The sequence below is a fragment of the Vigna radiata genome, chromosome 2 (assembly GCF_000741045.1).
Source record: "Vigna radiata var. radiata cultivar VC1973A chromosome 2, Vradiata_ver6, whole genome shotgun sequence".
In the NCBI taxonomy this organism is placed as follows: domain Eukaryota; kingdom Viridiplantae; phylum Streptophyta; class Magnoliopsida; order Fabales; family Fabaceae; genus Vigna; species Vigna radiata.
Window position 1 is genome coordinate 20,763,651 of NC_028352.1, and position 15,423 is coordinate 20,779,073.

A 15,423-nucleotide genomic window follows, 5' to 3' on the forward strand; every position below is an offset into this window, starting at 1 on the left:
ATGCTAATGGAAAATTTGTTGAGAACAAAGGAATATTGGACAATAGCGGAACAAGGGTATAAAGAGCCGAAGAAAACAACAACGTAATTCCTTCCCAAAGAAAAGTGCATAAAGAGCATCCAAACCTCTGCAAATTATTCATTCAGATATCTATGGTGTTATTTCCCTAGAGTCTCAGCCATAAGAGGTACATTCTAACATTTATAGATGATTATAGTAGAAAAATGTGGTCTTACTTTTTACATGCCTTTGATACATTAAAAAGGTTCAATTCATGTGTGGAGAAGGAAACAGGATACCGAATAACATGCCTACGAACTGACGGAGGATGAGAATTTTGTTCATCAGAATTTAATGACTACTGTAGTGCTCAGGGCATCACGAGACAGCTCACTGTTGCATACTCCCTACAATAAAATGGAGTGCCTGAAAGGAGAAATCGCACATTGATAAATATGATCAGGTTCATGCTTATAGCTCGTGAGGTTCCACATAAGTACTGGCCAGATATCACACCGGAAGAAGAATGGGAAGAAAGAAAGCCAGCAGTGAGTTACCTCAAGGTGTTTGGTTGCATATGATATGTGCAGCATATTCCTGATGCAACCTGCCAAAAGCTGGATGAGAAAAGTTTCAAATGCATGCACATGGGAGTTAGTGAAGAATCCAAAGCCAACCGCATTTGTGATCAAGAAACAAAGAAAATAATAACAAGTCGTTATGTTGTGTTTGTTGAAATGGAAAAATGGGATTGAAGCATATCGAGAGAAAGCACCAGGACTAATGATTTTATATGTTGTGAACGAGAAGTAGTTGATGTTGAGTCAGGAACCACCAGGAAAGCAGATCCTGAAATAGCTATAAGAAGCAACAAAGTCCTTGAACGCAACAGAAAGCCACCAATATGCATGTAGGACTACGAATTTGGAGTTGGATTATCAGAAGAAAAAGCTGATGATGTGAAGCATCTCACCCAGGAAATGCAACAACTCACTATGATTATGACCAATGATCCTCTCACTTTTGAGGAAGCAGCTAAAAGTCAAGTATGGAGGGATGCTATGAAAAATGAAATTAAAGCAATCGAAAGAAATGACACTTGGTAACTCACTGATCTATCGCCAAGAGCAAAGAAGATTGGAGGCAAATGGATTTTAAGGACTAAGATATATAAGAAAGGTGAAATTGACAAGTGTAAGCATGACTTCTGGCTAAAGGATATGCTCAACAAGCTGGCATTAATTACATTGAGGCATTTGTTGGCTGGTTTTGTCCCATTGCAGCAGGTAGGGGATGGCAAGTTCATCAACTTGATGTCAAAGGCGCATTCTTACATTAAGAAATAGCAAAAGAAGTATATATAGAACAATCTTAAAAGGGCTCTCTATGGTATTATGAGGTATTAGGTGTTGAAAACAAAGTTTACAAACTTAAAAAGGTTCTTTATGGACTTAGACAAGTCACTCAGGCATTCAGCAAAATAAAGTCCTACTTTATCAGTGAAGGATTTGAAATGAGCATGACATATGATACTCCTGAAATACCTAACAAACACTAGAAGGGAGTTGAATAGTGTTAATAGAAAATCTTTTTCGCAACCTTTCTTATATAGCATTTTCGTCAAGTACAAGATTTTCAAGTAGTTGTTAAACGCTCGACTTTGTAAATGGTTTTACTCAATGAATTTTTTTCTTTGTGCTATATAGGATAATCACCATAGAGTTTGTAAGAGCTTTTCTTTTTAATGAATAATTCGTTTAGTATGGAAAGCTATTATATTTAAAACTAAAATGCAACTGCAAGTTTAGTAAGAAAAGCGTTTAGACAGAATTAAACAATAAGTGCACAGCTATTTTTATACCGGTTCACTCTGACTAAGTTACATCCAGTCTCCTTTATGCATAGAGGGTTCCACTATAATCTTGAACAAGATCACAACTGAGTATTCTCACCGCTCTTGGTATCTCTAGGAACTCCTGGTATCCCCCGATACGCTGCCTAGTTGAGTTTCACCCACTCTTGGTTATGCAGTATTCTTCACCACTCTTGGTATCCCTAGTTAGTGAATAACTTCTCGTTACCCTAGACTGGTTGAGTATTTGCACCACTCCTGGTACTAGACAATCTTGGTATTTCTGATACGCTGCCTATATGTCCCTAACTCCTTTGAGTTTCAACAACAAGTGTTTTAATTCTCTTCAGAATTGCAATGAATGATTACTTACAAGTCGTTTAGACTATTACTCTCACAGAGAAGATATATGTTTAATACAATACAGTTTGTAGACTTGTTAGGTGTTTCTCTTTTTTCTCTTTTCTCTCTTCTTACAATAGTAAGAAAATATTACAATGATGTCCAAGAGTATTGCTTGAATTTTCTTTTTCTCTACTCAGGTATTCATTAGATTGAGCTCTTGCCCTTGATTCTTGTGTTTTTTTTGTTTTACATGTGAAGCAGTTGTTGGTTAAAGTCAACTTGTCAAAGTAGGCATGGTTTTTCTAGTACTTGGCTCAATATAGGTTGTACTTTATTTCAGACACTTCTTCTTATGAAGAGAACATTCTGTAAATGTCTTCTTTGTCTCTAATGTCCACTTCTGATATATTTCAAATAAAACAGTGGATGCAAGTAGTAGATTATCTGCATAAAATAGATTAGATTGTGCATGCAGCCAATATGTCTTATCTCTTATCACCTTTGTTGTTTTTTAATGTTGAGCATTTAATGACATTTAATGCTTGTTCAGAACAACAAAGTGCTTTTTACATTTTCTACCATTGAGGTAGCATTTATCATTTAAGCTTTTCTTAAAGATATCATTCGTTAAGTAAGAACTTCATCATTAGACCAAGTAAAGATTTTAGCTCATGGTATCGTCTAGTCTATTATAAACACTTTTTGGAATATTTCCTTTTAGAGCTTAAGCATTTAGCGTGATTATTCTTTTATAAGTTTTAATCTTTGTTTAAGGCTTTAAGAGGGTTTAGTCAAAGACATTGTCTCGACACCTTTTTTCTTCTTTAGAGTTCAACTGAATACCATTGGGTACAATATAGCTTACGCGTTTAGCATAACTCTCTTTAGATGTTTTGAGTAAGTGGTTTAGCGTTTTGTTTGGAAGCTTTTGACCTAGTTGTTTTCTTAAGTGTTTTCCTAAGACTTTTCTATCTTGATGGATGATTTGGTAATCTTGTTTCTAACATTTGTGTTTCTACCTATCCTATTCTTAGTTATAGGTTTTTTCAAATTCTTATCTCATTTAATGTTGTTAAAAATAAGCTCAACTGTAGAAACCTTGGTTTTGAAGTTTAACTAAACAACATGAAACAAATAAGTCTCACAGAATAGAAGAATAGAAAACAAACATTAAATGCTAGGATATAAACTCTAAGTTAGAAAGAAAAAGTAACCACACAATAGGAAGTCTCACAAAATAGAAGAATAGAAAACAAACATTAAAAGTTAGGACAAAAACTCTAAGTTAGAAAGAACAAGTATCCATACAACAAGAAATATATGTAGACGATCCTCTAAGAAAGAAGTCTAACACACAGAAAATAACATAAAGGTCAAATTAGGCTATAACATTGGAAAAATAGGACAAACAGAAACCTAAACACTAGCTGGATACAACACGAGAAACATGATTAAACTAGCTAAAGAAAACTATTAGAAAACAATAGGATTATAGAAAAACACAAACAAAGCATTAAAATTAGGCCAACTTAAGAAAAACACTTAGGATTTTAGAAAACAGAAAAACAACTAAGACAAAACACCTAGACGTTATGCTAAATGACTGTTAAGTTAAAGCGTCTAAGAAAATTAAAGCTAAATGTGTAAGCTTACTATACCCAAGGGGTATTTAGTTTAACTCTTGAGAAAACGAAACCATGTCAAGACAATGTTGTTGGCAAAAACATTCTAAAAGACTAAAACTTAAAACATCAAAGAAAACAACATAACATGTTAAGCATTATTGCTCTAAAAAGGCAAAACACATAAAGTTTTTACATCAGTCTAAACGATACCATGAGCTAAACTATTACTTAATCCAAAGATGAAGTCTTTACTCAACGTTTGATATCTTCAAAAGAAAAGCTTAATTGTTAAACACTACTTCAGCGGTAGAAAATAGAAAAGCACTTTGTTGCTCTAAGTAAGCATTAAATGACATTAAATGTTCAACATTCAAAAATAACAAAAGTGATAATTGATGAATGGACTATACATCAAAACCTAAACAGATCGGTGGTAAGTGTCAATAACAAGAAAGACATACACAAAATGTTCTTATCTTAGGAAATCGTGACACAATACCTATGTCTAACACAAATCATGAAAACAACAAGTAGAACACCAACCAAAAAGGTGTACTTACAGGCTAAATGATATCAATTACACTCACAAACAAAACATTAGAAAACATAAAATCCTAAACAAATGCTAAAAACATCAACGGAAACAGGAAATAAAACATACATGTTGTACAAACTTTTGTTCTATCATGGGGTAAACATTTTCATTGGTGTTGTGCATGGGAATGATTTTTGGGCACGAGACTTTGTGCATGTGTTATGTGTATTGAATTCACTTTTGGGTATTGCCATATTTCTCTTATATGGATTGTGACGTTATAGGCCATGCAACTTTTGAGTGGGACAAAGAGGTGGTTTTGAATGAGTATTTAGTTGTTGGGTATGTATGTTAAGCTATTTGTTGTGTTTTTATGATGTTTTGTGGTGTTTCCCAAACTTGTAGTTTGATCTATGAGGTGACGTGAATAAATTCTGTTGATGATTATGTGGTAGGCCATGTTGTTGAGATGATCGACTTGTAATTGTGGATACTTTGTCTTCTTATATACTTATTGGTGGATGGTTTGAACAAGTTCCATTTTGGTAAATAAGACCTGCTTTGGTGAGCAGGAAAGTCCTACTTTGGTGTAGGCCCTATTTTGGTAAATAAGAAAGTCCTATTTTGGTAAATAGGCTTTGCTTTGGTGAGTAGGAAAGTCCTACTTTGGTGAGTAGGCCTGTTTTGGTAAACAGGAAAGTCCTATTTTGGTAAATAGCTCCTGCTTTGGTGAGCAGGAAAGTCCTGCTTTTGTGAGTAGGCCCTGTTTTGGTAAACAGGTCGAGTGTGTTGAAGTACGAAAGAGGACATAGGTTTGTGGTGATTGACGATGTTGGCATCGTTAGGTTGAGTTAGATTGTGGTTTGGATTGAGATGTTTTGAATATTTTTTTTTTGAAGTGTTTGTGTAGTAAGGGTGTATAGTCTTGATTTGATAATTGAATTATTATTATAAGTTATTTTTTTATGATTATTTTATTAGCTCACCCTTACTTTTTTGTGTTTGTGCGATAATCATATAAGTTGTGTTATTATACAAGAGTAATTGATTCTACAGATGTTCCAATTGATGAGTAAAACATTGAAGATTAGCAAGTGTTTAAGGAACTTTTGGGTTTATTGAAGAATTTTGTTTATTTAATAATGTAATAATTTTTTTGATTTTATTTCAAAGGTTTAGATTCTAACTATGATTTAATTTAATTCAGATAAAATAAATAAGATTTTCTTTTTACTTCAATTTAAAAAGGTTTTAAATTTGTACCTTCTGTAATATAGAAGGTTTTTATAACTTATTCGTGGCATCTTAAATTGGGATGTTAAAATTCTCTATGAATGATTAATGAATAAGGAATAATGTAATTATATGTTATGGGTGATGAGTTGAGTTATATTAAAACTTTTATGGAAATATTGGATGGTTATGTTATGGAGAATTGAATTAAAGGGTAAATGTTGGAAATGATTTCAATATGATAAATGTGTAAATTATATGTATAAACTTTTTGGTGTGAAGGCAAAGAAAAAATGGTGGCAAAACCTTATTTTAGGAATAAAATGCATTGTGCGGAATGATGAAATGCAAAATGCCAAAGAAATTATGAGAACTAAATATTAGTCAACAAATTATAAAATGAGAGTGGGTGTACCAAAGTAATGTTGGGAATCCAAGTGTGAGTTTAAGTTTCACATTGGATAAAAATGAGAAAGTAGAGTATTATATAAAATGAAAGACTCATTCACTAGTGTAGAATTGACTTTTAACGTCACTCCTTAGATGTCATTTAAGCGGGGACCCGACGTAAATTAATGACTGATGACACTTTCGTAAATAAGTTGTCAATATAGACGTCAGATAAGAGGGCCCCCGACGTCTATAATATGATAGACGTCGGACCCTCATAACCGATATCTATACGCCCTCATATACGTCGGCTCTCTTGAAAAGACGTCAAAACTAAACGAAAAATTTAATAAAAAATAATTTTTTATTCTATTTAGATGTCTGTTATGGGGGGAACCGACTTCTAAAGCACCTTAGACATGAGTTAATGGGGGAACCGATGTCTAAACCCTAAGCCCAGAAATTTAAAAAGTCACTTTTTGACTCCATATAGACGTCTGATCCCATCAATCCGACTTCTAAAGCACTTTAGACGTCAGCTACTTGGGGAACCGACTTCTAAACCCTAAACCCAAAAATTTAAAAAGTCACTTTTTGGCTCCATATAGACGTCTGATCCCGCCAATCCGACTTCTAAAGCACTTTAGACGTCTGTTATTGTGGAAACCGACGTCTAAACCCTAAACTCAAAAGTTTAAAAAGTCACTTGTTGGCTCCATATAGATGTCTGATCCCGTTAATCTGACTTCTAAAGCACTTTAAACGTCTGTTATTGGGGGAACCGACGTCTAAACCCTAAACCCAGAAATTTTAAAAGTTACTTTTTGACTTCATTTAGACGTCTGTTATGGGGGGGAAACCGACTTCTAAAGCCCTTTAGACGTCTGTTATAGGGGAACCGACTTCTAAATGTCGGCGTTAAAACACCGTTATCGCGAGGCAGTCGTTACGCGCACTCATTGTTCATCATCTTCGTTACGTTTTCTCTCTACAAGTTACGCTTTTCAGGTTCGTTTTCTCACTTTTGCACCGTTTTAAATTAGTTTTACTCTGATTACATGACTTTTTGATGCATTATCTTTCATTTAAACCGATTAAAATACGTTTTCATTGGGTTTTGGTGCAGTTATTCGTCGCATTTTCTCTCAGCGGGTTACGCTTTTTAGGTTCATTTTCTCACTTTTACATCGTTTTAAATTAGTTTTACTCCGATTACATCACTCTTTTATGCATTATATTTCATTTGAACCGATTAAAATGCGTTTTCGTTGGGTTTTGGTACAGTTATTCTCGTGTGCTTGGGTGACGTTCTTTGGCGGCGATTTCTTGCGTTTTGCACTCTCAATTCCCTCTACTACGTTTTTAAAACCATCCAATAAAAAAAATATACAATACATTATCTTCAACTAAAATATAAAATTGTAAACTCGAATTACCATTAGTCAGGAGCAACCTCAAAGACGTTTGACTTGTATGGATCGGACGTCTATATAGACGTCTGACCTATATAGGTCTGACGTCTATATAGACGTTTGACCTCAATAGGTCCGACGTCTATATAGACGTTTGACCTCAATAGGTCCAACGTCTATAGAGACAAAACGTCTATATAGACGTCTGGCCTAAAGGGTCTGACGTCTCATTAACATCACCCGTATAGACGTCAGACAAAGAACAGACGTTAAAAGCCTAAAATAATAGACGTCTAAAGTCCTTTCTGCACTAGTGATTGTCTTAAGGTTTTAGATAAAGAGTGTTGTGAATTCTTTATATAGTTGAGCTCAGATATTGTTGATGTTTGTGTAACCCAGAGCTAACTTTCTCCTCGATAGACCCAACAAATCATAAAAGTTATGTGACTTTCACAGATGATTGGACCTACTTTGTCCATTTTTTACCCTTTACTTTCGTATAGATAATACCCTTAAAAACGATAACAATGTTATTTATTAAAAATGTTTTTTTAACAATTTTTTTTAACATTTTTTTATAACACATACATTATTTATGTTCACTTTGTTAGTTAATTTATCTTAATCATTTGAGTAATTGTTTATTGGTTATCCTTTGTGATAGGGAAATCAATTGCTTAATCATCCACCACTTTAATCATTATGACTAAATTATTTAATCATACCAAATTAAAGATGTTGAAAGCTTTCTGTTTTTTTTTTTTTTTTATGAAAAATTTAGTTAAATAATAATATAGAATCAAAGTAACATAGAAGTAGTTAAAATCCCAATTCAAAGTCTAATTATTTTTTACATTATTTACATTTGCTTTTTTTTTTTTGTTAAATTATTTATTAATTAGATTTTATTTATCTTCCTAGTGAGATAAATTAATCCAAGACAAAAACTTCATGAACCATATAATTAAGAAAAAGTTATCAGAGTATTTATTAAAATTTTGTATAAAATATTAATCACAATAAACATTTCAAAGGCAATTTTTAACTTGTAAAGTGATATTGAAAGTAACCATCATTTTATAAACTTTTATACTAAAATAGATTTCTTGCCCTCAAACTTATTTTAATAAAATATTTTTGAAAATGAAATATTTTACTCATTAATTTATTTATTAAAATTTTCTTTCAGTGCAAATTAAATTTTAAAAAATTGAGTTAATATAAATTAAATTTATAAACTCTGTTTCAAATGTGTTTTTTTAAATGAAGTTAAATTAAACTTATCCTCACGCTATTATTTTTATGAACTTTAACTATTTTAAAGCAAGAAAAAATATATTAAAAACGAACTATATTTACAATTAGAGTTTAAATATCAAGTAATTACAAGCCACCAACAAATTATAAAGTATGTTTAATATGATTTTTAAATTATAAAATACACAATTATTACATCTTTTTCTTTTATAATTATTGATTAAAAACTCAACAATTATAATTATAATTAATTTTGAAAGTCATTAGTGAAAACTCATGTTCTCTATTTACTTTAATAAAAAGTAATAAAATTATTATTATTATTATTATTATTATTATTATTATATATGATTATAAAATTAAATATAAATAATTTTTATGACTTTATTTATTTTGTAGATAGTTTTATAATTAAAAAATGATTAAGTTTAAAAGGCAATCAAATTGAAAAAATTGATTCAATGTAAATAAACAATTACTTAAAACATATAATTTATAGAATAATTATTTTAGTTTAAAAACAATTTTATTTAAAAAGTAAAATTAGAAAATAAACGTAAACATAAAAAGGAAAAATCTCTTATTTTTATTATAATATCAACCATCAAGTTTTTAATTATACTTATCATGCGAGTTAATTTTAGGTTTAATTTCTAATTTAGTTATTTAATATTATTGGAATTTTAAAAACTTATAATTATTGATTTTTTTTCAATTTAATCTTTTAATTTTTAAAACATCTAATTTAATTTTTTAATTTTAAAAAAATATTTAATTTGATCATTTTCACTAATATGTTTCTCGTCAAATTCTCTATACAGATTCTATATTATTATTTTCATTAATTTGGTTATTTTCTTACATATATTGTCATATTTGTAGAGAAGAATTCTCATTCTTAACAAACCGCATTAATAAAAAAAAAATCAAATTAGATATTTTAAAAAAGAGTAAAACCTAAATTAGAAAAACAAAGACCAGAGATTTTTAAAAATTCTAATAAAATTAAAGAAAAAAAATTAGAAATTAAGCCAATGATTTAGTTTGCTGTGGTAGCCTCTTTGAAAAAGAAGGTATTTTTGTTCCAAAACGGTGCGGTTTAAGGGAACCGTTGTTCTTCTCTCTTTCTCTTCGTAAGTTCCTCTTTTCTTTCATGTTAGGGTTCCAATTCCTCTTTACTTCTACACGTAATTTTGTGTTCGTTATTTTCCTTCTAATTATTAATACTTTGAAAGTAGAAAGTAGAAGAGAAAAAGAAAATTCAGAGATCATTCTTCGAACTTTGAGAAAGGAAATAAATAAGTTGAGAATTTAATTTTGATTCACTTTTTGTGTATTTTAGGCGACCCACCGTGTGTTGTCCATTTAGAAAAAAGTTAAACACCTTCTGCACTGATTGAAATATGCCTAACTAAGGTTTACTTATATTGTTTTTGTTGTAGATTAAAGTAATTTAAGATATTGTGTAGAATTTGATTTTATTTAGTGGTCTATACTCTGTACTACATTGGAGAAGATTGTACTGTGATAATCTTTGGTGTAACTGTTGAATTCTATTTGAAAATTTGCTTATCTCTCTGTTGTCCAGTTGACGATGTTGGAAACTTGCTCTGTCTTTTGATATGTTGTGGGTTTTATGATTCCTTATGGTGGTGATTTCGTTTAAAATGACTGAAAGAAGGGTGCTGTTTGAAATCAAATAATTTTTTAATGCTTGCGATGATTACAAAGGAAGACACTTCGAAATAAAATCGATGCATATTTAAGTTGAAGACTTCACATCAAATGAATACTGTCAGTTGTACTTTGCATTTTTCATTTAATTCTGCTTACTCGTGTATGTTATATAATGGTTGTGGTATATATTTTTATATTTTCAAATTTATAGTACCTCCATGTGTCTTATAATGTGTGACGTTGTTTTCAAGCTTTGTAGGTCTAGAGTCTAGAAATTTTCATTGGTTATATAGATGAATACTATAAATACTCAAGTTGTTTCTTACCTTGTTGATAGTAATTTGCTAAAGACTAGAGGCTTATCTCAAGCTTTTAGTTTTTTAGGATAATTGGCATCATGAGGCTGCAATGAAACTGAAGCATTTCAGGAAAACATATATGGTTAGTGTGTGTAACCTCAGTGACTGGTCGGAGTATTAGATTTATAACCAGTGTGGAGTTTATCATGTTTTTATGCTATTATGTTGTTATTGATGAGGTTATATATGTCCCTTTTGAAGTCTTTCAACTCTTTGATTTTTTGGTGTAGTTGTGCTGTCTGAGCATTTCTCTTTTGATGTTTGCTCAGCTGAGTTAAAAAGTGGATTCCTTTGATCATTTGAAGGGTAGCAATACCCTTGATCAAATGATGGAGAGTGGACCTATTGATCAGCCTAAACCACAACAACAAATGTGGTGTGAGAAAAAACAGACTGCTGTCCATGAGGAAATCAGGAGAATGAACCAACTTCCTGCTAATAGTGCATATGGCATGCATCGTCTTAAGGTTCTTAATAAAATTCTGCAACTAATGTCAGTTAAGGTAAACCATTCTTTGTTTATCAGCCTTTGGTTGTTTAGTCATACACTTTGTCTTACTTTTTAGTTTCATAAGCATGTATTTGAATTTTGGTCATAACAAGTGACTAATCCTATTAATCTTTTATGCTGTTATTTCAGAGAACTGTATCACAGGAGCAGGAGTTGGAGTTGCTTTTTGCTGGCCTTTCTCTGTAAGAGTTATCATTGATGATGGTATGTTCCGGGGGAATCAATAGTAGATTTATAACTATTTTGCTATGTTCTTTGTTCTGTGCATATGAAATCTAAATGCTTGTTCTTTTCGCTTTGGAGAAAGGATATTTTGACAACCATCTATTACTTACACAACTATTTGACCACTATTTTTAATAATAATTTATTAAATTATGATATTTAATTAAAATATAAATTATGTTATTAAATAAAAATAGTTGTAGAATAGTGATATTAAAATATGTTTGTCAACATAACGTAGCTCTTTGGCTTTATATATTCTTTTCCTGAAATTCATAATTGCAGTTTGTGTTTTTGTTTTTAAATTACATTAATGTAATTTGGGTGTTTTTTATGTTTTTGAAACCAACTAATCCAGGTGTCTTTTATTTCTCATTCAGCCCCTCATAATTGTGGATCTGCAACTTGAAGGTCAAAGGGAAAAGAACAAGGCTTGTGGCTGTCTTTAAGCAACAATCTTGCTCCTCTTTAGCTACTGTGTTTAATATAATAATAATATACATCATGTTGCATGTAAAAACAGCCTCCATCCCCTGTTTCCCTTCATGTCATTAGTGGTTCATTCATGCTATGGATGATGATCTTTCTTTCATAATCTGTTCATGGATCATCTATGTCCGTTATTGATAAATTAACGTAATTCATGCTATGGATGATCTTTCTTTCACAATCTGGTCATAGTTCATCTAAGTCCGTTGTTGATAAATTCTGTAATGGCTCTGGAAATGACCTGAAAAAGAAAATGTTGAACCCAAGTCAAAATATATTGTCAATGTTGAGTTTCTTGAGTTGTTAGAACAAAATTTTAGGGTGATGGTATTATTTTTCTGTGTTGTTTAATGAAGACACACATTAGTGATTTTGGGTACAGTCAAAGCATTTGTTTTAGTTTTTTTATATGGCTATTGGTAATTAAATAATGACAAGCTCATTTGTTTTATAAAATATTTTCTTTACCTTTGAAAGTAATAAACTCCTTTATGATGTCAACTGCAAATAAAATTATCATTTTGATTGAATTTTCATTTGTTGGTGAACTGATATTTGAAACATAGCATAAACAATGGTAGTTGAATCGTTTCGCCCATAAGAGAGTTTAAATTTTGAATTGTGACTCGTATTGTGAATAGGAAGATTCATAAACATTAAAAAATATAACATATATTTAAAATTGTAAGATATATAAATATATAAGTATGTAAAAATGAAATTAATAACACAACCAACCTCATAGTTAAATAGAGTGGTCGTATTATGTATATTGCTACACTATTTCAATAACAGCCTTAATAAAATAGTGTAGTTGTTACATAAGATTCTTATAACTATTTTTATATGTTACTAAACAAATTCTATCATTAAAAATGGCTTGATGGATTTTACTAATGTGATTTTTATTATAAATAATATTACTAATATTTATAATAATTATTACTCATAATTACAAAATAAATATCTTATAATCTAGAATTATTAAGAGCAAATTAATTTATAAATTGTTTAGTTTGTTATTAGAAAATTATATCAAAATATTTCACGAGATAAATTAATTTTTATTGAAACAAATCAATTTAGGAATTATCTAGTTTATTCTTAAAAAAATTATATTAAAATATTTAAGGAGACAAAATAATTTTTGATTGACATTTCTCCTTAAATTGATGGGATTGGTCAAACAACATCAATTTGATAATAAGAAACTAATGACATGAGCTAGGAACAACCATGGTAAGAATGTTCACAACTTGAAGTTGAGTAGTGACATGAGGGGGTGAAATAACATGATCATAAACTTCATGAATAGAGTGATAATCTACATCAATACGTGAGATGGTGTAGGAAGCTACTAGAATGCTTGGTGTTGGGTGCCCTGGGTTGTTGCTGAGCACCCACTTGTTGAACGACTTGGCCATGTCGTTGAGCGACCATGGAAAGCCTTGATGGGTTGATATTGAGCTTTCATGCTTCTTGTTGATAGGTCTTGACAACCTTATTTGATCATTGTTTAGTTATTTTCCTTTTGATAGGTCCATTGTTTGGACCCAAGTCACAATCCACTCCCTCTTGAGAAGGATATGTCCTCAAATTTGGCGGGTCGTCTTTATTCTAAAGACATCTGGATTTATTGGTAAAGTTGCTCCCAACATTCTGGAAGATGGTCATTCTTGGATGACTTTATTATTTTTTTGGGTTCACATGAACCCTTCTTGGATCAAATATCCATCTACAATAAGAATCAGACATAATCTTAATTAGCTTTTGTCTTATAGACAAGGTATATAGAAACATAACATTAAAAGAAGACCTCCTCATATTTTGATTTATTTTATTGATGAAAATTGTGAGTCCTACTTCATAAAAACTTTTACTTTTGTCTTGAGTTAGTTAGAACCTTGATAGCAACCTCCTTAAGCTAAGGCCAAAGCATGAAGAAATGTTATGATGAAGAAGATATGAAGGATAAGGGGTAAGGCTCACAACCTTTGGTGTTTTAATGGTATTGGGATGTTATGTTGATGATGCTCTTAGAGAGGTTAGGCCAACTTTAGAAGAAGGTGGCTATAAGAGACCACATTAGATGCTATAGCCTTACTTTTATAGACTAATAGAATGACTCAACAATTTGACAGTATTTCATTACTAATCTCAAAGTAAATATAAGGGTGGAGACACCTCTATTTATAGGCTAAGAGTGTTTCCAAAATGTAAAAGCAAAACCCTAAAACATTACCTTGACCTAACTTAGAGACAAAGGCAAAAATCCTCTCTAATAAGAGAAGGACATGTGGTCACTACCTATGGAGAATCCTTTCCATTCTTAGAGTGACATGTGACCACTAATTATGAGAAAACCTCTCCAATGTGAGCATGACACATGGCCACTCTCACATGGGACATCCCACACATCCTTGTTCACCAAGCTAGGTTAAAACTTTGACCACATGGTCAACGTAAGCTCATGGACATGCACTTTAGGTTAACATTGAGCCTTGGCCTTTGTTGACTTAAGTGGTATAAAAACCCTACATTACTTAGCCCAAAATACAAGGTCCAAATTAAATCTTATACTACTTGACCCATAATACAAAGCCTAAATAAATCCTAGACTACTTGGCCCAAAATACAAGGCTAAAAAATTATTCCTACTCTAGAAGCTCCATGAAAGCCCAAGATGGCCTTAGAAAGAGATTCTAGACCCATCTTTCACAAATGACTTCAACTCTTCTTAAAAGTGATTGGCCATGACTAGAGGGTATGTCATTAAACCTAAAAGGTAACACTAACTCAAGATGTGATTTGGAAATTTTTGTTGAGGAGTTTAAAATAATGGAGGATGGAATTGAAATGTTTTCACAAGAGAAGTTTGGAGAAAAACATAAAACTTAATGATAATTTGAGAAAAGATCAAGGATTAGAAGACTCCCTTTAAAACTCTTGAATCCATCATAATTGTGGGAGTGGTAGGTGCCTTCAGTAGCACTTCTTCTTTGAATAAGCTTTCTTCCTTCTCCTATTCTCTTATATCAATTCCATCTTTATCTTTCTCCATTTCTCTTTTCCCATTTTTTGCATTCTCTTTCTTTTCTTTCACCCCCCCTTTCTCTTCCATCTTCCTCCTCTCTAACTCTTTTAGCTATTTAGATTTCTTATTCTCTAACTCTTAGAGCTTCTTTTTCTTTCTCTTCTAACTCTCTTAATTTATCTTCACTCTTTCTAGCCTCTCTTTTCCTTTTCTCATTCAAGATCCTTTCAAGTTTTTCTTTAAACTCAGCTTCCTTACGAAAGAACTCATTTACATATTTAATTAATTCCTTTCCCTCTTTGATGAATTCTCTCATTAGCTCTTGGTTTCTCTCAAATGAAGGAGGAACAAAGTTTCTTCTCAAGCAAGCTTTCAATTCACTCCAATCTTGAATGGGGAATTTTCTTCCTTTTTCTACTCTAGACTACCTATAACTCCACCTTTCACTTGCATGTCCTTCAAACCTAGAAATGCAAAAA

The 15,423-nt window shown here is 31.4% G+C and overlaps 1 protein-coding gene across 3 annotated transcripts; it reads left to right on the plus strand.

Moving 5' to 3' along the window:
• Positions 1–9,686: 9,686 nt before the first annotated feature.
• On the plus strand, positions 9,687–12,194 carry LOC106755679. 3 transcript variants are annotated; one of them, XM_014637875.2, is made up of 4 exons: positions 9,687–9,782; positions 10,955–11,188; positions 11,326–11,400; positions 11,802–12,194. In XM_014637875.2, the coding sequence occupies exons 2-3, from the start codon at positions 11,012–11,014 to the stop codon at positions 11,380–11,382; spliced, it is 234 nt and encodes a 77-aa protein (XP_014493361.1). In that variant the 5' UTR covers positions 9,687–9,782; positions 10,955–11,011; the 3' UTR covers positions 11,383–11,400; positions 11,802–12,194. The 3 variants fall into 3 exon arrangements, with proteins under 3 accessions (XP_014493361.1, XP_014493360.1, XP_014493362.1); XM_014637874.2 differs by having other exon boundaries at positions 9,688–9,782; positions 10,916–11,188; XM_014637876.2 differs by lacking the exon at positions 9,687–9,782 and adding an exon at positions 10,749–10,767.
• The last annotated feature ends 3,229 nt before the right edge of the window (positions 12,195–15,423 follow it).